This window comes from Arachis stenosperma, chromosome 10, assembly GCF_014773155.1.
Source record: "Arachis stenosperma cultivar V10309 chromosome 10, arast.V10309.gnm1.PFL2, whole genome shotgun sequence".
NCBI lineage: Eukaryota > Viridiplantae > Streptophyta > Magnoliopsida > Fabales > Fabaceae > Arachis > Arachis stenosperma.
This window is the reverse complement of record NC_080386.1, coordinates 4,292,593-4,315,821: the sequence shown is the minus strand read 5'-3', so window position 1 is coordinate 4,315,821 and position 23,229 is coordinate 4,292,593. Positions and strand designations below refer to the sequence as shown.

The 23,229-nt window shown below is 36.3% G+C and overlaps 3 protein-coding genes across 6 annotated transcripts; all 3 read right to left on the bottom strand.

Moving 5' to 3' along the window:
* Positions 1–1,052: 1,052 nt before the first annotated feature.
* LOC130954749 (thioredoxin-like protein CXXS1) lies at positions 1,053–3,066 on the bottom strand. Its single transcript, XM_057881511.1, has 3 exons — positions 2,735–3,066; positions 2,492–2,614; positions 1,053–1,461 (listed from the first exon to the last, which is right to left on the bottom strand). Exons 1-3 carry the CDS (start codon positions 2,831–2,833, stop codon positions 1,309–1,311), a joined length of 375 nt encoding a protein of 124 aa, XP_057737494.1. The 5' UTR covers positions 2,834–3,066; the 3' UTR covers positions 1,053–1,308.
* Positions 3,067–12,110: 9,044 nt separating this feature from the next.
* LOC130954727 (putative 4-hydroxy-4-methyl-2-oxoglutarate aldolase 3) lies at positions 12,111–13,533 on the bottom strand. 3 transcript variants are annotated; one of them, XM_057881489.1, is made up of 3 exons: positions 13,241–13,456; positions 13,067–13,094; positions 12,111–12,836 (listed from the first exon to the last, which is right to left on the bottom strand). In XM_057881489.1, exon 3 carries the CDS (start codon positions 12,829–12,831, stop codon positions 12,331–12,333), a length of 501 nt encoding a protein of 166 aa, XP_057737472.1. In that variant the 5' UTR covers positions 12,832–12,836; positions 13,067–13,094; positions 13,241–13,456; the 3' UTR covers positions 12,111–12,330. The 3 variants fall into 3 exon arrangements, with proteins under 3 accessions (XP_057737472.1, XP_057737471.1, XP_057737470.1); XM_057881488.1 differs by having other exon boundaries at positions 13,067–13,137; positions 13,241–13,304; XM_057881487.1 differs by lacking the exon at positions 13,067–13,094 and having other exon boundaries at positions 13,241–13,533.
* Positions 13,534–14,395: 862 nt separating this feature from the next.
* Positions 14,396–21,383, bottom strand: LOC130954798 (protein DESIGUAL 2-like). Of its 2 annotated transcripts, none has more exons than XM_057881562.1 (4): positions 21,158–21,383; positions 15,466–15,569; positions 15,175–15,380; positions 14,396–14,904 (listed from the first exon to the last, which is right to left on the bottom strand). In XM_057881562.1, the coding sequence occupies exons 2-4, from the start codon at positions 15,562–15,564 to the stop codon at positions 14,679–14,681; spliced, it is 531 nt and encodes a 176-aa protein (XP_057737545.1). In that variant the 5' UTR covers positions 15,565–15,569; positions 21,158–21,383; the 3' UTR covers positions 14,396–14,678. The 2 variants fall into 2 exon arrangements, with proteins under 2 accessions (XP_057737545.1, XP_057737546.1); XM_057881563.1 differs by lacking the exon at positions 21,158–21,383 and adding an exon at positions 15,737–16,110.
* Positions 21,384–23,229: the final 1,846 nt, after the last annotated feature.

The window sequence follows — 23,229 nt, the reverse complement described above, 5'->3', positions numbered from 1 at the left end:
TTTTATCAATTTTTAATGTTTGTTTGGGCCTCACTATGGTCTGGTCCATTAAGGCCCATATACGCTTCCCGTAGCTAGTTGTGCACTTGTGCTATTTTATTTGCTACACTAATGCCCAAATACTTAGTACAACCAAATTAGTAATTTTCAATTAAAACAAATCAAAACTAGTAATTTTTTTTTACGATATTCTCCAATTTGCTGCATGTATAAAATGATATTTGAACTTTCAATACTTATTTAAACAGACTAATGAACTAATCATCAGACCAATCCAACTTGATTAATAATTTAATTTGTTAATGATACATAAATAATATTTAATATTGTAAAATGCGAAAGAACTAAATATTATGTTTAAATAAAAATAAATTTTTTATTTTAAAAATCAAGTCAAATAAGATCAAAACGAAGGATTTGTTCAAATTGAAGAGTTTAAAATTGTAAATAAAATTAAAGTATAATTTAAATCCTATTATTTATATTAATATAGAAAATATTTATATGATGACATTTTCATATGAAGATGACATTGTAAATTTTTATATGGTTAATCAAACATATTTAATTAAATATATCAACTCATTTACTGATTCATAATACTATCTTTATGTAAAAATGTCATCATAAAAATATCCACCTATTAATATACCTCTTACCTATTAGATGAGATATAAATTTTATATGAAATAAATTATATACTCAATTTATAATCAAGAAGTTTACTTGTTTTGGTGTAAAATAAATGAGTTAAAAAAAAAATCTTACACAAATCTCTTTTTAATTTTTTTTTTTCAATTCAAGCTCTTCAATTTTTAGATTCGTTCATTGTAACATTGGGATTAGGCATTAGCTTCTAAGTTGTCAACAATCAATCATCATAGAAAAATATCACGGTTGACCAAAAGGAACAGGATCCTAACATTGTTGGGAATTGACCACAAACTCCTAGCTCAAATATTACAGTGGCTTAGGCTTAATGCTAAAGGAATCCAAACATACACAACATAAATTAAACTCAAATAATGGCAAGTATGCATGACATTTGTTTATGGAGAATATTTTTTTTTTTTAACTAGCGAATGAACCAATACAAAGACAGCAATACATAGTCCCTTGAGTTTTACCGATTACAATCAAATATCACCATAAAATAAACCAGCAACAACTTAGTTAACTGTAAAAATGTACAAATTTATTAACAAAGTGGGAAATTACATGTTTGACTTTGACCTGAAATTAAAGCAGCACACAAGTTGAAAAAGTAGTATGATATTAGATGCAATAGCTTTCACTTTTCAATCAAATCTATGCTACTGAGTCACGAATGGACTGAACAAAAGTATCTATCCTTTTCTTTATCTCTTCCGGATTCGCACCAACCACCTTCTCCAATGGAGCACCGTCCTTCACCACCACGAATGTTGGCATTGCCTTCACATCCATCCTCTTTGCTACTTCCTGATCATCATGCATTCACTTACCATCATTAAATCATTTCAATTAGGCACAGCCAAGTACACATTATAATATGTTGATCAACACATCATAACATGTCGGTTTAGATTTATGAAAAAGATTGTTTAGGACATAATATTAGTATCCACTTAATTATATGCTTTGGAATTCGTGTACCTTGGTGCAAGTTGTTTCTAATATCAATACCAATAAAACAAAATAAAGGAACATATCAAGTAGAGTTTGCTACCCATTATTTATCTTATCTAGGAATCTAAAAAACTGCAATCTACAGCACCAATCCTTATCCACACAAGAATCAATCTCAATAGCTACATCAATTATTGGACTAACTTACTGTTACTGTCCATGTAGACTTTGTAGAATACATGTCACATATAATCACAGTATTAGGTAACAGCTGGCAAAAATAATACAAAAAATCAGGATAAGAAATGTCTATGTCTATGTCTATGTCTATCTCTCAAAACTTTTCAATAGTTCTACTAGCTTTGAACTGCATGCTTTCTTAATTTTTCTTAATTATCTTATCATGTTCTTAATACAAGAAAGAAAACAAAGCAACAGGAAAGAAAAATCCCCACCAAGAGAAAAGGAAGGCACAAGTTTATTAATGAAAATGAGAGTATAAATGCTATTTGAGAAAAAATCTTAAGCAGCCTCTCACAATTACCTTAAAAGATAACGAGATCTTTGACAAATAAATTTTATTTTTATGGGACTAATCAGTCCCAAAAAAATCAGAAATCGAGTTGGATTTATTATTATTTTTTTTTTTTTGGTCAAAGCTTCGTAATCTTTTCAAAGTAATTTTCAATAACCGAATTGGATATTCACTCCTCTGTGTCTCTATCCATATTTTTGTGATAATAAGATTGTATGGCAATGTGGAACTTGTGCAGAGATTACAAATATGAGTTCAACAGTTCATGCTGAATGTAACACAGATCAAAGCAAAGCACAAAATAAGATTGGAAAGATTAAAAAAAAGTAGTAGCAAAAGGATTATTACCATGACTTCATCAACATCAACAGTGAGAAAGAGAACATCTGGATAAGTTGAAGCCAATTCTTCAAAGAAAGGATTCATAGCCACTGATGGCATGCACCATGAAGCAGTGAAGTGCACAACAATCTACATACAATAATAAAAATCCACCACAACCAAATTACTTAGAACTTAGAACTCAATTAAACTCCCTTTTAATTAACATAAATAAATAAGAAAATGGAGGAAATTAAATGAGTTACTTACAGGGGAGTTCTGGGTAGAGGCCTGATTGACATAGAATTCCCATGATTGCAAAGAATCAATCACCACAACTCTCGGCTTCTGCTCCTCTGCGGTTTCCATTCCCTCCTACTACCTTTAATTTTTTTTTTTATTTTCAGTATATTATATTATGCTTCTTCCTAGGTACAGCTCAAGACTCTGTTTAACTTAAAAAATAAAAGATCGACTCAGATAAGAGCAGAGCATGAGCATCATTTAATAATTTTTAAGTGATATCTTCGAGTGAATTAAGAAGGCCCACCACTAGTTTTACACAACTTGACGAACAAGCCAAGAATCTTCTTCGTGTTATCATGCAAAATAAAAAGTTAAATACTATTCACATTTTATAATAAGTGAATTGTAATATGATTAAAATATAAAATTATATAAATATGGTTAAAATTAAAATTATATTTTTTTAATAACATTTTTTAAAAAATATTATTTAATAATAAAATATATCATTTTAATTTTAGTTACATTTTTTAAAATATTATAATTATAATAATTACTGTAATATAATTATATTATATTAGAAATTTAGAATGACTTTTTATAATAAGATATGAATGGGATCGCATAGTTATCTATCTAGCCTTAAAGATCACGATTTAAATAGGTAAAAGAAAAAGATTTGGATAATGTAACTATCTATGTGTGTGCTAGAGATTATGATTAATTAATTAATTAATAATTGAATGTGCCCGCAGGTTGCGGATTCAATAGGCGCGCGCCCATTGGGACACATGTGCGTCCCGAACATTCTCGAATGAGCCTTAGGTGCAATATACAAGAAATTTACAAATAATATTTTTACATAAGACAATTTACCTATATAAAATAAATATAAAAAACCTTTACCTAATTACAATAATTAGAAATTAGTTACGTGCATGTCTTATTTTAATTTCTATATAATTTGTGGGAGTTCACTACGGTTTTCTAAATACACATAAATCGTACCTGACAGCAAAGGTTTACGTACAAAAAAAACTAAACGTTGTAGGAGGCAGCTACGGTTTACTCTTGGAGAATGGAACATAAAAACTGTAGATGACAGTCACGATTTATAAAAAAAATGGTGTGTGCATAAAACTTTAGAACCAATCATGATTTATGCATGAACGGCTATGTAAAGTTGGGTAGTTGAGAGAGAATCCGATGAACTTTGTGGTTTATGGACTCAACAAACTTGTTTACGTTTTAATATGATTTGAATTGTATTAGTATATTTTTATTTCTTAATCAATTTAATTTTATATAAATAATTAGAATTTTAAATTATAAAATTTGTATTAGTTTGTAATTTAAAATTTAAATAGACATAATTTAAATTAATAATTTATAAAATTGTATGTATTCGTATTATTACCCGGATTCTCTCTCAGCCACCCAACTTCACATAGCCGCTCATGCATAAACCGTGGCTGGTTCCAAGGTCTTATACACACACCATCTTCTTCATAAACAGTGGCTGCCACCTACGGTTTTCATGTTCCATTCTCCAAGAGTAAACCATGGCTTCCTCCCACGGTTTACGTTCAACTTTTCTTGCATGTAAACCTTTGCTGCCAGGCACGGTTTATGTCATTATGTGTGTTTGGAAAACCGTGGTTAGCTCCCACGGATTATATAGAAATTGAAACAAGACATGTACGTAACTAGTTTCCAATTGTTGTAATCAGGTAAAGGTTTCTCACATTTATTTTATATAGGTAAATTGCCCTTTTATATATATAAATACAAAAATAATATGCATGATAAGAATATGTTGAATCATTGGGAAGGAGAAACATTGAGTAAGATGAGAGAGAACACTGAGTGGGATAGAATTAGGAATTTATAGATAAAGGATCCTAGGGTTTAGAGATAGGAATATCAACGTTGGAAAAATAATTCTTTCTCTATTTTTGTCATCAATCTACCACAAAATATTTTAAAAAAGAAATTATTTCTTTGTTCTATTGGATTGGATGAATCAATGACATCTATTTAGCTCGTAAGCTGAAAAATGAAAAAGTGTATTTATTTGTGTTTGTTCGCTATACGACGAAAGGGGGACGATGAAGGCTATAGCAGAAATGTATCATACGAGTATAATGGGGAAGATAATCTCTGTAGGTGAGGCTAAGTATAGAAAGTCAATGGAGGAGAAGAACACCAGGTTACGTAAATGAGACATTGTAAGAACTGATGTGGAGAACAGGCAACCTAGGAGAGGCGAAAGTCCTACAAGAGTGGAAGAAACGAAGAAGGCTACATCAGTTAAGGACCCGCATGGAAATAGTTGGACGAAGAAGGTTCAAGTCCCAATAGCAAAAGAGAATTTCGATTGGCTGCTAAGGAGTTTAGTAGGAGGAACGACGATGGCCATTGAGTTCAAATCGCTACAGAGAGCGATTAGTAAGAACTTTCCTCAGGTTATTGAATTCAGAGAACTTGGAGCGTACAAAGCTTTATTAGTTTTTGATACTGTGAAGAATGAAGAGAAGCATACACGTTCAAAATGAATAGTTTCCTACAATTCTTTCATAGTGTTTGGAGATGGGAGGAATCGGGACGTAGTGAGACTAGAAGAGTTTGGCTAGAATGGTATGGAGTGACTTTACACATTTAGTCAATGGAGATGTTCAACATTATAGGCGGTCTATATGGGGAAGTAGTCAACTGTGATGATATAACGAAGTCTGCATTATCATTCAGCATTGGTCGAGTGTTAATTGATACTTGTATTTGACATAATTAAGGAGTGGGTGCATATCACTGTAGGTACTAGTAGCTTCGATGTTTTTGTAAAGGAGGTGGGACATGAGATATATGGAGATAAATATTTGTTGGAAGATGCAATCGTAAGGTAAACGTGTGAAAGCTCTAGTTCACGTGCTAGTGGAATGGCAGCGGTATGGGATCTAGCGGCTGAGCTTATCGTGACACCGGCTAACGAAGGTGATGAAGATAAGGGTAGAATGATAACACCATATATTCTTTTGAATGAATGCAATCAAGAAAATTTAAAACTGTATCAAGTGAAACGGAAAACGGGTTCGTTCAAAATTAAAAGGATTAATGATGAGGCTGATTGTGAGGATTTGATAATTATGAGGAGATTGATTCAAAAAGAACGGATACTGAGAATTACTTTGATAAAGGAAGTGGGTCCAACAAATTTGAGGAAATAGTGCAAGAATGGAATGATATGGGTCTGAGCTTCACCATAGGGAGGCTCATAAGAATAGACTCCTTCCGAGCCATCAAGATAATGGGCTTGTGCAACATTGTGGGTTTGATAAGGGGATGAATTAGGAGTCGTTGCAACAAGAGCATGGTATAAAAGTTGGCCTGGGTCAGAGGCTATACATGGATTTCGGGTCGGTGTAGGATGATCTTTCCTTGAGCAATGGAAGGATACGTGGCACGAGTAGCACTTTCCAATATCCACAAGCCATTGAGCACGCCGCTATTAAGGAATGCGAGATGCATTCTATTTTGCGGAGGAGACGTGTGGCATGTTGCAACGGTAGGGAGGCACATAACGGAAGTAAAGAACAGGGTACGTGTAGCATTGTCGTGGAGAGATTGGAAGCAGCGAACAATGTGTATGGACATGACCAAGGGCCGAAAGTGGAGGGATTCGTTGAAAGAAGAACGGACCAGGCAAACCAGGGAGGCCAAAGGATGCAATTCCAGGAACGGGAGAACAATAAGGTGAAGGTAGGAGGTGAAGACAAAGTTAAGGGACATGAAAATGCCAAAGAACATGATACAGAGGATGTTGGATCCGACACAGAAGCGGAAGATACAAATCGAAATGCTGAACAGAGGTGTACGCAGGAAGATTAGTTAACCGAAAATAAGGAAACATGGAAGTTAGCAGTGGAGTCTGGTACAGTTTTCTATGATGAAGAAGAAGACATTATGGCGATTTTACAAAATCAAAATGAAGCTATTACGGCAAAAAGAAGGATGGCAAAACAAAAAGAGAAATTTAGGAGGAGCAAGCCCAAACAACATAGCATGGTGTGTAAATAGTTGCTGGAATATTAGAGGACTAAGAAGGGATGAGAAGTTGAGTATGATAAAAGAGTTGAAGAAAAAGTATAAGTTGAATATTTTAGGATCGATTGAAACCAAAAGGGAGGTAGTGACTAAGTTTGATGGAGTACGGTTGTGGAGTTGTAACACGGTGGGTTGGGATTATGTGAAATCAGTAGGTGCCTCTAGCGGGTTATTGTTAATGTGGGATGATTTATTGTTTAAACGCTCAACCTGTTATAAAGGGGATGGTTGGCTATGCATTGAAGGTTTGTTGATAAAAAATAATTTTAATTATGCATTCTGCTTGGTGTATGGAGCACGTGTACGGAGTGAGAAACTGGTGATGTGGGAGGAGTTAAGCTATATTATGGGTTTATGTCAAGTACTGTTTTGTTTCATGGAAGACTTTAACGAGATACTAAGGATGGAGGAAAGGAAAGACGCTGTTAGTTTACTGACATCTGCGGAAGATTTTAAGGAATGGGTGCAAGATTTACAGCTAGTGGATTTACCCTAACTAGGAGTGTTCACATCCAAATCGGTCCAAAAAAAACCGCGAAACCGCACCGATCCAAACCGAAAACTGTTTTAAACTACTCAATTTTGGATTTTGAATCGGTTTTATTACAGTTCGGTTCGGTTTTTGGTTCCACTCTTCACAACCAAACCGAACCGAACCGCATATAATAATAATAATAATAATAATAATAATAATAATAATAATAATAATAATAATAATGATACCTTACCCATACGGCATAATGCAATATGGCCATACAATTACAGTAGCATCCCATACTCCCTTAAGCCTTAGTTCCTTGGTCCATTTCCCTTAATTTCCCCCCACCAAGCCCAGACCTAATCACCCACAGGCCACAGCGCTGCATTGCACACACCACACACTTATTCAGTCATTCCCCATTTTTCCTTTCCCACAAAAAAACATAAACCCTAAGAAACACAAACCCTGTATCTCACCGTCACAAACTCACATTACATACACCTTGGCTCAGACCTCACTCACTCTCACCATCACATGCCAAGTTGCCGACGCCATCCACCGCTCCTCTTCGACGTCATTTCTGCCTCCACTTCTCGGTGATTTTATATTTTTTATTTTTTATTTATATAATGATCAACATTATCTGTGTCTTTGATGTTCAAACCATAGTTGTAATAATAATATCTACGAACCATCACCAACTCTATTTTTGAGGTCGATCTTGTAGCTGCATTGATAGGATTCTCGTCAGTGTGGAGTTGCTTGAGGAGTTTCCAGATACTCGGTTGAGAGGGGGATCTAGAGGTCTGTCAGATTATTGCTCATTGATTCTAGAAGATACAAAGCTTAGTGCGGGTCCAAGACCGTTTCGATGCTTGGATTCCTAGTTTACACATGAAGGGTTTCTGAGGATGGTGAAGGATGAGTGGAGGAACTTAGGTGATGAACAGTTCACTAATAAACTGAAGGCATTGATGGTACCGCTGAGGAGATGGTATAAGGACAATTTTAGGAACATGGACAACATGATAAAGAAGTTTGAGGAAGAGATTAAGAAGATTGATGATATGGTTAGTGCTGGTAGTTATGATAGAACATTAAAGGCTAGACAAAAGGCTCTTGTGACTTGTTGTGCGAAGTGGTATGCCAGAAAGAAGATTCATTGGAAGCAGATGTCTCAATCTCAACATGCTAGAGATATAGACAAGAACACTAGCTACTTCCATAACCTAGCGTCGGCAAGAAGGAGGAACAACAAAATTGATTCTCTAGTAATTAATGGCAGAGTGGTGAGAAACCAGGCTAGAATAAAGGTTGCAATTACAGAATTTTATAAGGATCTATATCGGCAGAAATATACTCCTATGATTGGGATCCATGACGGGTTGGTAAGGCAGATTGATGATGAAGCGACAGCAACGTTAGATGTGATGTCATCGCCTGAGGAAATACGAGAGGCAGTCTGGGATTGTGAGTCCAGTAAAGCGCCATGTAGTGATGGGTATAATATGAACTTCATAAAGAAATGTTGGGGTGAGATTGGTCAGGAATTTACTGCAGTCGTGTTGGGACTTTTTCAAATTGCGAAGTTACCAACGGATGTTAATGTAACATGGGTGGCGCTAGCTCCAAAATTTATGGGAGCCAAGAAAATTAAAGACTTGAGGCCGATTAGTATAGTTGGTTGTGTTTATAAGGTGATATCCAAAATTTTGGTGAGAAGGATGCATGTAGTGATGCCAGGTTTAGTGGGAGAGACTCAATCTGCGTTTGTAAAGGGTCAAAAATATATGATGGTGCTCTCATTGCTTGTGAGACGGTCCAATGGCTAAAGTTGCGCAAGAAGCAGGCAGCAATTATCAAATTAGACTTTCAGAAATCTTACAACAAGGTGAGATGGAGCTTTGTGGATATTATGCTACAAAAGATGGGTTTTGGTCTTAGATGGAGGGCATGAGTGAAGGAATATGTGGCTACAGCATCTATATCCGTGTTAATTAAGGGTCACCATCAAAGTCGTTCAGAATAGAGAGAGGACTTAGTCAAGGAGATCATCTTTCTCCTTTTCTGTTCGTTATTGTCATTGACATCTTGCACAGGATGGTAGGTGAGGCATTCAGAAACGGACATTACTCCATTGTTGGTGGGAGGGGACAACATAGAGTTGTTGCATCTCTAATTTATAGATGACACAGTCTTATTTTGCCCACAGGAAATGGAGACAATAGTGAATTATAAGATGCTTCTGCATTGTTTTAAGTTGATGTTTGACTTGAGTATTAATTTTGATAAGTCAAACTTGATTTCGGTTAACTGTGAGTAGGAATGGTGATGAATATGTGTGGTTTGTTGGGGTGTGCCGAAACTGCTTTACTTGTCAGGTACCTAGGAATTTCTCTAGGTGCAAACCCTTGACTGGTGAAGACCTGAAAACCGATCATAGACAAGGTGGAAGATAAGCTTAGCTTATGGAAAGCGAAGTCTCTCAACAAAACTGGTAAGCTGGTTCTCACAAAATCTTTTTTTAATAGCTTGCCGATTTACTACTTAAGCCTGTATAAGATGCCAAAGGCGGTTGCAGAAAAGATAATTAAATTGCAGAGAAGGTTTTTATGGAGTAAAGAAGATGGGAATAACGGTATGCCAGTTGTGAAATGGGAAATGGTGCAAGCTCCGAAAAAGTTAGGTGGTTTGGGGGTGGGGGATGCATTAATTAGAAATGCATCACTTCTGTTCAAGTGGTGGTGGCGCTTTTCGAAGGAAGATTGCTCGTTGTGGAAGAAGGTTGTATGTTTATGTAATCATTTGAACCCAACTATAATGTTGTCAAAATAGCCATTACCGTTAAGAGGTGGCCCGTGAAAAGATATTTGCCAGCTTAATATGAAAGAGCAACATGTAAGAGATATGATGATCAGTGGTTTGTCAATAGAAGTGGGAAATGGCAGACATATTTGATTTTGGGAGAAAGATTGGTTACAAAGTGGCTCTTTGAAAGATAGTTTTCCGATACTCTTCTTTGTTTCAAATCAATAAGGATCTGTCATAAGAAATTATGAGTTCTGAGATGGGTTAAAGTGGGTATGAAACTTTCAATGGAGGAGAAATTTATTCTAATGGGTTATAGAGTTGCTCAATAAACTCCATGACCGATTATGGCTAGCAAGACTATCGTCTGATTGAGAGGATATAGTTATATGGAAATTTGACAAAACAAATACTTTTTCTACTAATTCATTTGTGCAGGTGTTGCAGAAAGAGACTCTCGCAGAGGACATCACAAACTACAGCTTCACTAATACCATATGGAAAGGATTGGTTTCTCCAATAGTTGAACTATTTGCATGGTTTATCTTAGTAGGTAGGGTCAACACTAAAGAGAGACTAAGAAGGCTAAAAATTATACATCATAGTGATAATATTTGTGTTTTGTGTAAAAAGAAAATAGAATTTGTGCATCATTTGTTTCTTGGTTGTGAGTTTACGTGGCAGGTGTGGTGCGTTTGGTTGTCGTGTGCTGATAGAGTTAGGGCTATTCCCGAGACTGTCAAAGAATTGTTTGAGAGTTGGATTGAAGTGTCTGGTTGTAACATTGAACAAAAGAAATGACTAATAGAGTTCTTTGCAGTTATCTAAAACATTTCGTTGGAACGGAATAACAAAGTCTTTCGGAACTCCGAGACAGGTGTTGATGTAATTAAGAATAAGTCGTTTTTGAGCTACAACGGATTATACCCTATATGGCTGTGTTTATTGTCTTATATTTATTGTTGTGTTTCTTATTCTTACATGTTCCATTTTAGTATATATATATATATATATATATATATACTTTTGTGATTTTTTTTATTTTCAATTAAATATGTTTTAATGATGTTGAAGATACATTTTTTTTTCCTATTAGTTCTGGTTAAAGTGATCAAAGCAATGCGGAGATAACGCATCTTGTCCCATTGAAGGTGCATAATGTCCAGATTGATGATTGGGAGGAAATTCGACTAATAATATATGTCAACGTATCTGGATTGTAGCTTCTATAAATTCACATTCGTGATTCGTGAGCAATTCACCTAATTGTTAGCGAGAACAATATTTTGGACTTTGGAAGATTATTGTTGAGAGAGTAATATTTATGAGAGAAGAAAACCAACAAATATTTAAAAGAAAAAAGATAAATGTTTCTTAGCAAATTAGAAAATAGTGGGCTAAGTTTTCAAAGATCCCTTACCCTTATAATAAGCTTAACGTTGATTATACTAAGCCCATAATTTATTACTCATTACTTGGGTTTGGGCCAGCCTCTAATACCCTTATATGTATATTAAAAAATAAGGAAGTCACTCACCAAAAAAGGAAAGTCTTCCAATTTATCTGTGTACAAGTTTTTGGATTTTTAGCCCATTTCAATACTTTAAAGAAAATCTTGTAAACAAAATTACCCATGAACAAAAAGAAAAAAAAATTACGAAATAAGCTGGTCAAACTCCCAACCAAGTTCACTTCAAATTGTACCATGACACTTTTGGTTCAAAGATTTTCCTTGTAGATTTTGGCTAGGAATTTGGTCAAAGTAATCAAACATTTCGGTAGATTCAAAGACTAAATATTTTTGTTTCAGGTTTCTAAAGGTAATGCAGCATCTTTGAATGAAGTCAGATCAGAAACCATCAATTTTCTTACTCTCCTATAAAGAGTATACTTTTCTAAAGGTAATGCACATAGCAGTATAGTAAGTTCACATACATCACAACTTCTGAAATATTAGTTCACCGAAGAAGCTAAATATTTCTATTTTTTTTTTTTACCAAAGATAGGAGATTCGAACCCAAAACTTCTTAATTGAATATGAAGATATTATGTTATTTGAGTTATAATTCATTAGCAGCTAAATATTTCTACTTTAAATAAAATCAAATCACAATATCATCCTTTAAAGCTTACAAACATACCAACAATAAAAGTGAAAAATATTTTAATGATGAAATGGGGCGAAGGATTAATCACCATTGAATTTGTAACGCTGAATCTTTCATGGTATTTAAACGGACAACTCGAATTTGGATACGATGATACCGTCGCTATCAGCATACAACCACTCTCCATCACGGATGAATGCACCTCCAACATAGATAGGGACATGTTTATCACCAGTTCCTTTCTTATTAGACTTGAGTGGATGAGAGGACAAAGCTCTCACACCAATGTCACATGCATTGATCTCATCCACATCCCTTATGCAACCATTCACCACAATCCCAGCCCAACCGTTGCTCTGAGCAAGTTGACCAAGGTTCCCTCCAACAAGGGCACACCTCATGCTCCCTCCACCATCAATCACAAGAACCCTCCCTTCTCCCTTTGTCTCAAGCATTGCCCTCACAATCACATTATCTTCAAACACCTTTAGGGTCACAATTGGCCCCGAGAATGCCCTCGCTTGACCGTACACCTGGAACACTGGATGCAGCACCCTCAAATCACCACTTGTTATGTGTGTTGCATTTGTGTCACAGATTTCAGCCGTTGCCAAAGCAGCCATCTTAACTGTTAAAAACAAGAAACTAGACTGAACGAAGGATTTGTATATTATTAAATGTAATCAAGTTGTCTTTATTTAAGTTGTGTAAAATGATACAATATAAAAAGATATTTATAAGTATTAAGAGAATCGTAATAATAAAAACGTAATATTCTATAATAAATATTTAAATATAATAAATAATTTTAATTGATCCTAATTATATTCTAACATTAACACTAACAATTCAACACACCTTAATTTGTTAGGTCAACCCATTTTGGCTGCTCTAAGTGGATCAATTAACATGCATAAGAAGCAAAATTTCTAGTTGGTTCAAACAGAAACAGAGAATTATTATGAGCTATTGATGAAATTGTGAAAGCATATATAGAAACTAGTAAATGAAGTTAAAGCAGAAGATGCTTACCTTGTTGCTTCTTCAAGGTTTGAACAGAAGAGGTGGAAGAGGAAGAAGAAGAGGAAGGTTGAATATAAATGAAAAGAACATGGTCACTTTTTGGGTCAGTGTGCATAAACTTCCAAAGATGACGTCAGCCATCCTTGATTGCTGTGCCATGCCACATCCATTTCATCTCAACCGCTATACATTACTTGTTAGTTGGGATATGATTACTTTCCTGGAAAATTCGTATCACTGTTACGACATTATTTGCTCAATTGTTTTATGTGTATTTATTATTCTAGAAAAGGAGCATGCGTATTCAAAGTTAGAGACTGAATTTAATATATAATAAAGAAAAAAGAATTTAAAATTTGAGTGTTAGAGAAATAAGATTAAGGTGCAGTTGTAATTTGTAAACATAACACAACCTTACAAAATTTTGTGGCGTTGAGCAAAAATTTGGTTTATTTGCTGCCAGGAATTTATGCGGCTGTAAGAAATCAGCTAGTCACATAGAAATGGGACCACCACCTAAACATTTGTGAAGGGTGAGAATAGCAACAAATGAGCTAATATGGGATATCAATAGTCAAACACACTCCTTTAAATTACACGATTCTCGCTTAGTCACTTTCTTAAACCTGTTTTGAGATTTAAGTTTCATTTTGGTATCTAAGATTCGTAAATTATATTGATTTAATTTTTGAGATTCTAATTGTTATAATTTGCTCACTCAAATTTAAAAAAATGTATTAAAATATTTTTTTGTAAATCTTTTATTATTAAAATTCAACACTGTTAGTGACCTATCATATTGGATATGTTAATCACAACCTGAATAAAAAGTCTAATTAACACTAATTTAATCATTGTCTCTCTTTTATAACTTAAATCAGAGAGAATGTTGTTTAGAGAATGTTGTTTCCAATCATTTTTTTTAAATAATCTCGTTCTCATCTTTCTATTTTTTTTTTTCATGATGAAACATTAATTTAGGGACCAAACGTTCCCCTCCCTTGGACCACCCGGCTTCCGCTTCTTCCACTTCAAGTTCCGACGACGATCATCAACAAAACTCTTCATCTGAAGCAAAAGATGAGATGGAGGTACCAAGAGTGGATAAGGATGACATTCAGTGCTATGTTAGAGGAGAGCCGGAAAGAATTGAAAATGGCTGAATTTGAGTTACACGTGAAGCTTGCACAATAATTCCATTCATGAAATAGTACATGCTGAGATAGTGAGATGTATGCTTCTTTTTTCTATTGAAGCATCACAATTACCAAATACAATTTTCTTTCTAATGATTTTTGCATCAAAGCCTAGAAACCCGTAAGGGTCATGTTAACTTGACAATTTCACTCTGCTACATGTATAGAGAAAACGAATAAAAAAAAGTTGGAGTAATAATTGTACATTTTTTATGTATCAATTTGAATGTTACGTTGTATATATGATTATTTTACGTGTGTCCTGGGATAGGCCGGGGTTGTTCTAGCCTCTTGGATTCTTCCCTTCTTGTGGCAGTGGCAGAAACGTAATAAGGAACAACGAACAATCCATGGATGAAGCATAGAACGCCTCCAATGGATAGCAGCCTATGGTTCAATATATTGCAAGATTGCTTTGATCTTGAGTTGGCTAATGTGCCTATTATCAGCATGGAGAATGCAACTGCTAATATCATCCTGCAACCAACACAACACACATAATTAGAAAGAATAAATTACCATTTGTATCCATGAAAGATATAAACACTGACAAATGTACTTATATAAAAATAAAATGACAATTGTAACCACGAAAAAGGACTTTTGTGTGCCAAGAGTACTCCAACGGGCCAATTGTCAGCGTCTGTATCTTTCATGGTACAAATGGTAATTTATTCTAATTAGAAAATTAGAACACAACACATCCATGTACCAATTACTAAACTAAACTCCACTTTTGGAACATACCATGAGAAAATTAGAAAAGCCACGGCTAATTGTCTGTTGGCAGTGGCTTTTGTGTATTGATCTCTGCTCCACACACAAATGCAGCCACCAAGCAAGTTGGCAATTACATGAGCCAGGGCCAACAGAATTGTGGCTGCTAATCCTAGCTTGAAGGCTTGATAGCTTGGAACTCTACATTCAAATACCCCCACCTTCATGTGCTCTTCCTGTTTTCATTTCAAAAGGGTTTAAACAAAGCCTGTTCATCTCATCTATGTTCTTTCAAACATGTTCTAGTATACTGTACTGTACCTTATTCTGAGCTATTTCTGCTTGAATTCCAAGTATGCCAGCTATAATATCCATGACCATCACAAGTATGCAGATGAGGAAGCCATAGTTCTTTGTCATGGTTCCTGGATACAAAGGTTATTGTCAGTTCAAGAGAAGAGAATGTGATAGCTCCTCAGTTTAATAGTGAACCTCTATTCTATATATCTTCTTTATATGAAAGGAATATCATATCATATATGACAGCAAAAACCAGTTAGGATGTTCAGGTGAAAGCTGATTTGTCCCTTACATATTATTACTTTATTCTTCTTTTGTCTTCCCTTTTCAATATTCCTTCCATGAAGGGCACGGTAAGCACAGTATCAGAAGCAAAAGAAGGGACATTTATATGTGCTTTGGAAGGAAGGCTACCAACAAGTATTCCTAAAGAACCTCTACTTTTACTTGGAACCAAAGTCTCTCTCTCAGAGACAGGAAAGGAACACATTTGTAAATTTATATATTTAATTCAAGAGAAACATGATATAGATCCGTTGTATATGTTAAATGGCAGCTCCTCTTTTTCTTTCTTGATCACTTATAAGTGGTACAATACATTATACATTTCACTTATATCAGGAATGTAAGTACCTGGGGTCATTATCAAGAAGAGGATACAATTACATAAGGCATACAGAATAAGAGATCCTATTCTTTACTCAAAAGATGAATAAAACAAGTAGCACTTGTAACATTGGATTTTCGTAAAAAGAGCATTTTTGGATTTTCCTTACCTTAGTAGTGATTCATAATGAAATGGAATTTCTATGATGTTCATATAGGGAGGATGATTATCCTTTCATAATGAATATGAGACATAGACATAAGTACATAACACATTTTTAAGTAGTTACATGTTTAAAATGAGGCATATTGAAAAGAAGATTTTGAGATTATTGCTTCCCTTCTAACTAAAAGAGCCAATCAATCTTTTTCATTGTGTTCCCCCCAGCATGGTGCATGTATTAAATGGTGTTTTCTCCTTTTGTTTGGATGAATTACAGCTCCTAATAATTCAAGAGTGCGGATATCACCAAGGAATGTGGTTAATACATAATTTTTTTTTACTTTTCATGACTCAAAAGAGTTGAGTGAGTGACTAATGCTAATCAGTATTATTCAATTAATTAATTAAAGAAGGAAAAGGTCTCTGTACCAAAAACAATAGAAAATGTCTGAAGTATGCAAACTTTTTTTCTTTTATAGACCTCTGGCCTTTATGATAAGTTTGTTATCTACTGAGAATTGTGAAAGTGAAACATAAAGTTGTTTATTCATTAATTTATTATTTGATGGCCTAGTTTTCTTTTTCTACTAACAATTCAATCTCAATATCAAAGAATATTTTATTTGATTGTTCAAAGATCACAGGCCAATATATAGTCTTAATTGCTATAAAATTTCTTGCAGGTTGTTGAATAAGGCATTGTAGACTGATATTCTTAATTCATTATTAGGCTTTAAATTTAGGAATGTGTGTCATGTGACATGTTAAATTTTAGAAAAGGACTTGCATATGAAGGAACTATGATAGCTCCATTTGGTTGAACTCTGGCAGCAAGAAATTGCCGCTCTGCAACGGAATCACGTGGAGGTTGCAAGTCACGTCTCTATGACGGCATCGTGTATGGACGGACTGGAGGACTCAATGAGAGAAATCCGAAGCATGCTGTCGGAAGCACTAAAACTGAAGCAAGTAACACCAGTCGGTGATGAAGGCTCTTCACATCCTCGACATCAACAATTCTACCAACCTAGAGGTACAAAAGTTGATTTACCCATTTTTTATGGTGATAGTAACGTAGATGAATGGGTTTTTAAAGTGAAAGAGTATTTTAAATGGTTTGTGGTATCTGAGGAGATGAGACTGAGAATGATTTCCTTCCATTTGTCTGGAACTGCTTATGCCTGGTATCGTTGGGGGGTCAATAATAACATTGCATATACTTGGGAGTCTTTTTTGAATGCATTAGTTGTCAGGTTTGGACGGAACCAGTACTATGCCTCCAAAGCCGCTCTCAAAGAGTTGAAGCAAACAAGTATCGTAGCAGAATATCAAGGACAATTTGAAGATCTTACCAATAAGGTTACTGGACTCAGTGAGGACTGGGTGGTGTCATTATTCATTGCCGACCTTCAAGAGTACTTGAAATGCGAATTATTGTTAGCTAAACCGACATCATATATTCATGCGGTTTCATTAGCAAAGATATATAAACAGAAGTATGCAACGAATTCAAATCTGAAATCTATCAGTCACACTGTACCAAACCTCACCAAACCTATCCAAACTAGCCTCAATAATTCCTCCCAAAATCGATCCTCGACAAACAAGTCATCCAACCTTATTCCCATTTCTTTCTCCCTCACACAGCCAAACACTAATACTAGAAACCCCATATCAAACCCCCCTTTTAAGAAATTGTCAGCAGCTGAAATTAAGATGAAGAGAGACAAGGGTCTCTGTTACTATTGTGAGAAAAAGTGGTCACCAGGACATAAATGTAAAACTTCTTGTTACTTGTTGATTGGAGAGGAAGAAATGCACGAGATCGTGAAGGAACCAGAGCCTAAATTGATTCAACCTCTCTGTGCAGCCAGAAATTAGTTTGAATGCCATGGTAGGTCAATACCAGCCCACCACCTTTGGCGTGAAGGGCACATACAATGGGCAGCCGGTTATGGTGTTGATTGACGGGGAAGTTCCCGTAATTTTGTGAAGGCAAGTGTGGCGGAGAGACTCCACTTTCCGATTCAGTAGACCACGCCACTTCAGGTACTCGTAGATAATGGAGATGTGATTGGTTGCAAGGCGTACTACGAGAATATTCCTTTGATAATGCAGGGGTACCAATTCTCCATTAACACTTTTGTGTTGGATCTTCAAGGGGCTGATGTAGTTCTCGGAGTCAGGGGCTGATGTGCCTCGGCTATATTACCACACATTATGGATTGCTTACTATGGAATTTGTGGTGAATGATGTTGCGGTAAAGCTAAGCTACAGGGGGAACGGTTGCTTCAAGCTGACGTTATGAGTAACAAAATGTTTCAAAAGATGCTCTCATCGGAGGTTGTCACCACTCTCTACCATCTTAAGGTGGTGACAGAGGGCGAGGAGGGAGACAATGTGGTGCAGCCAGAATTACAACAAGTTTTAGAAGAATTTGGAGAGGTTTTCAATGAACCAACTCAGCTGCCACCCAACCGAGACATAAACCATGCTATCACCCTACTACCGGGTTCACAACCAGTGTGTATTCGACCATATCGGTATCCTCATTTTCAGAAGGAGGAAATTGAACGTTTGGTAGCAGAGATGCTTGAGACGGGAGTAATCCGGGAGAGTCAAAGTGCATTTTCCAGCCCTGTTCTACTAGTCAAGAAGAAGGACGGGAGCTGAAGATTCTGTGTTGATTATAGAGCATTAAACGCTATTACTATTCGGGATAAGTTTCCCATTCCAACCATTGATGAGATACTTGATGAACTCTTTGGTGCGGAATACTTCTCTAAGATTGATTTGAGATCGGGTTACTACCAAATTCGAATGAATGAGGATTCGGTTCACATGACGGCTTTTCACACCCACCAAGGGCATTATGAGTTTGTAGTCATGTCTTTCGGTCTCACTAATGCCCCATCAACTTTTCAGGCTACTATGAATAAGGTTCTTCGGCCTTATTTGAGAAGGTTTGTTGCTGTTTTCTTCGGTGATATTCATGTCTATAGCAAGACTTGGGAGGATTACTTACACCACCTCAGGCTTATCCTTACTGTCCTATCCCAGCACCAGCTGTTCGCTAAGAGATCAAAGTGCCTCTTTGGTCAAAGGCAAGTGGAGTACTTGGGCCATATTGTTGGGGCAGATGGAGTGAAAGTTGACCCGTCTAAAATAGAAGCAATTCAAGTGTGGCCAAAGCCAAACTCTCTCAAACAACTTAGGGGCTTTCTTAGGTTAACAGGGTATTATCGCAAGTTTGTGGCTAAATATGCCCAAATTGCTCACCCCTTGACTGAGTTACTCAAGAAAAATAATTTTCATTGGGGTGAAGAGGCGGATAGAGCCTTCGAGCAGTTGAAGGCTGCAATGATTCATACCCCAGTCCTAGCGTTACCATATTTTTCTATGCCTTTTATGGTAGAGACAGATGCATCCCATAAGGGCATTGGTGCAGTGTTAACGCAGAACGGACATCCCCTAGCCTATTTTAGTAAGAAACTGACACATAAAATGAGTCTTGCTTCAGCTTATATCAGGGAGCTTTATGCAATTAAGCAATCTGTGGCTAAGTCGCGCCACTATTTATTGGGAAAGAAGTTTATTATAAAAACTGACCATCAAGGGTTAAAGGAACTCATGTCGCAGGTGGTTTTAACACCTGAGCAACAATACTATTTGGCAAAGTTGTTGGGCTATGAGTTCGATATTGAATACAGAGCTGGCAGAATGAATCAGGTTGCTGATGCCCTCTCCCGTCACCCTAATTCAGACTTTGAATTTGTACTCCGCAGCTTCACCATGGTTCAAACAGATCTATGGGATTCTCTCAGGAGGGCTAATGCTCACTGCCCCACCATGGTACAATTACATCAGCAACTTAAAGAGGGCAAGCTTAGCACGGATTATGGGGAACGGGATGGACTGCTCCTATATCGGGGAAAGATTTGGGTTCCTGATTATAATGGGTTACAAGAATTACTCTTACATGAGTTTCACAAGTCAGTACGTGGGGGTCATAGCGGACTACTAAAAACGTATAAATCCATGGCAGAATTGTTCTTTTGGCCTGGAATGCAGACTGTTGTCCAGAAATTTGTTGAACAATGCTGGGATTGTCAAGTTACCAAGTATGTTCCTGCACGTCCTCAAGGACTATGGCAACCACTCCCAGTGCCAGAACAACCGTGGGTGGAGATCTCTCTCGATTTCATTGTGCAATTACCAAAATCTGCTGGATACATTGCGATATTAATGGTGGTGGACAGATTTACTAAAGTGGGACATTTTACTGCTCTTAAACCAGGATTTACAGCAAAGGATGCAGCCAAAGCATTCATCAATTCTATGGTCAAGTTACATGGATTTCCAGTCACTATGATTTCTGATAGAGACCCTATTTTCCTAAGCAAGTTTTGGAAAATTTTGTTCGAATTTAGTGGTACTAAGCTCAGCTACAACACTGCCTATCATCCACAGAGTGACGGTCAAATCGAGGTAGTGAATCGAACATTGGAGCAGTATCTTAGAGTCTTCACACACTCTTACCCGAATCAGTGGTCCTATTTTCTCGCGTGGGCTAAACTCTGTTACAATAGCTCTCACCACTCCTCTCTTGATATGTCACCACATGAGGCACTCTATGGGTTTCCGATGAGAACTCTGCCCGGATACCACCCGGGGCCACCGCTGTCCTGGCCGTGGATGAATTTTTGAGAGTCCGTGAAGCACTGCATCAGAAATTGCGTTATTCTCTCCAACGTGCACAAGAAAAAATGAAGAAACAAGCGGATCAACACCACCGGGAGAAAAGCTTTGAGATTGGCGATTGGGTTTTGTTGAAAGTTTGTCCCTATCGTCAGAAATCCTTAACCCACAATACCCACAACAAATTACAGAAGCGTTTCTATGGTCTATTACAGGTTATTAAGAATATTGGAAAAGTCGCGTACCGTTTGGCCTTGCCAGCTGGCTATGCTTTGCACCCCGTGTTCCATGTTGCAGTGTTGAAGCAATTCCATGGGGAGCCTCCAATTGAGCCAGTCACAGTGCCGGATCTTCCATCATCACTGCAATCGCATCCAGTTGCCATACTCGGTAGGCGTTCCATGGCTTCTGATGAGGGTGTCTGAACTCAAGTCTTGGCGGATTGGAAAGGGACTTCCAGAGACGAGACCACGTGGGAAGACTCAAAGGAGTTGATGAGGTTGTTTCCTGAGATTAGGGCCGTCAAAATAGGTTAAATCCATTGGGCCAGCCCGTTTACCCGTTTAAATGGGCGGGCTTTGCCTCTAAAATTAAGCCCGTTTAAATTTCGGGCTAAACGGGCTGAGCCCGATTAACCCGAAAAAAATGATGGGTTAAACGGGCTAGCCCGCGGGCTAAACGGGTGGCCTGTTTAATTTTTTTAAAAAAAGTAGCACTTTTAGCTAACATTTTTTCCCGATTCGACCCGAAAATCTGACCCATCAGCTAAAAAATATTATTTTTTATTAGTTTTTGACCTAAAAGTAGTATTTTTTGTCAAAAATATTTTTCAAAAATAAAATAAAATGATAAACGGGCTGGCCCGTTTAACCCATCGGGTTGACCATAAACGGTCCGGACTAGAAAATTCTTGCCCGCGAATAAAGCGGGTTTAAACGGGCCAACCCGTTTAACCCACGGGCTTAATGGACCGGGCCTAAATGGGCCGGGCTAGCCCATTTGACAGCCCTACCTGAGATCAACCTTGAGAACAAGGTTGTGTTGGAGGGTGGGTTAGTTGATAGCTTCACAATGAGTCCAATTATTGATGAGGCTGCAATTGAAGAAACTGGGCCAACTCATGAAAGTGAACTGGTGCACACAGCAGAGTCCAAACCAATGAGAACCAGAAAAGCCCCGACTTGGATGAAAAATTTTGTTAGTAAGTGAGAAATAAGGTGCAAAACAGAGGATTATTTCTCAATGCTGAGCTGGAGAATTAGTTAGAGGGGTTTTATAAAAAAGAAGAATAATTTCCGTTAGGAAGGAGGTATTTTTGATACATACTCTCGAGGTACTCCTGGAGTTCATCCCTGATTTGAAAAAGAAATTATCTTTGACACTCTCTCTTCCATCTTTTTCCAATTTCATTCAGTCATAATAATAATAATCTATACACTTTTTTCTAAAACTTAATTGTTACATTCTCATATTATTCTGCACTATCCTCTATCAGACTATGTAATTGGATTCCTTGATTGCTTACTTTCCTGTCAAATAATTTTGAAGGTTGAATCTTTTGTTAGGAAATTATTTAATTTCCTAACTTATTTGTGGGCAATACATATATCAATTATAATCACAAATGATACTATTTCAAATTAAATGACTTATATAATGATAATCTCATTTATTGTTATAAATGCTAATTGAATAAGTCATTATTACTTTTGATTTGGAATTAAATGAGAATAAAATCGGATATTATCTTTTGTTCTTTAGATAATTATCTTTTTGGATTTTAGATATATTATCTTCTGGGCTTTAGATACTATTTTATTTGGGCTTTAAGGTTTAATGGGTGTCATGCTCAAATATAAATAGACCTTCAGGGTTTCGGTCCCCAATATATCAAAGTCGTCTTTGTTACTCTTTCCCCATCAAAGGAATTACAGTTCAGCCACCTAGAAATACAGAAGGCTTTGGTTGAGGAAGATCGAAAGGACCACAAAATCCAAATTCTTTCATTAATTTCTGACTCTTATGAGTAAAGGTACACTTTCGCATTATGTTATATTTTGGTGATTCAATATAAATGATCTGGATTATTAAATTGATTTATTCCAACAAGTAGTATTAGAGCCGTCCATAATTTAATCATAAAAAATATTTCGTTATTATTTTAGATCGACATATACGTATATATGCGCTATCTACGTTTAATATTATTGTGCAGCAGAACTGTAAATTATGAATAGTCTTCTGTGACTCTTTATTATTATCACACATATATGTTTTATTTTGTGTGTACGTCGTATATATATAGCTGCTACTGTTG

Excerpts from the sequence above, each read along its gene's own strand:
- LOC130954749 (XM_057881511.1), bottom strand. The coding sequence starts at position 2,833 with ATGGAAACCGCAGAGGAGCAGAAGCCGAGAGTTGTGGTGATTGATTCT. Across the intron at positions 2,615-2,734 it reads CCTCTACCCAGAACTCCCCT|ATTGTTGTGCACTTCACTGC; the intron begins GTAAGTAACTCA and ends TATTGTATGTAG. Across the intron at positions 1,462-2,491 it reads TTGATGTTGATGAAGTCATG|GAAGTAGCAAAGAGGATGGA; the intron begins GTAATAATCCTT and ends CATGATGATCAG.
- LOC130954727 (XM_057881487.1), bottom strand. The coding sequence starts at position 13,346 with ATGCACACTGACCCAAAAAGTGACCATGTTCTTTTCATTTATATTCAA. Across the intron at positions 12,837-13,240 it reads AACCTTGAAGAAGCAACAAG|TTAAGATGGCTGCTTTGGCA; the intron begins GTAAGCATCTTC and ends TGTTTTTAACAG.
- LOC130954798 (XM_057881562.1), bottom strand. The coding sequence starts at position 15,564 with ATGACAAAGAACTATGGCTTCCTCATCTGCATACTTGTGATGGTCATG. Across the intron at positions 15,381-15,465 it reads CAGAAATAGCTCAGAATAAG|GAAGAGCACATGAAGGTGGG; the intron begins GTACAGTACAGT and ends AAATGAAAACAG. Across the intron at positions 14,905-15,174 it reads GCTTTTCTAATTTTCTCATG|GATGATATTAGCAGTTGCAT; the intron begins GTATGTTCCAAA and ends TGTTGGTTGCAG.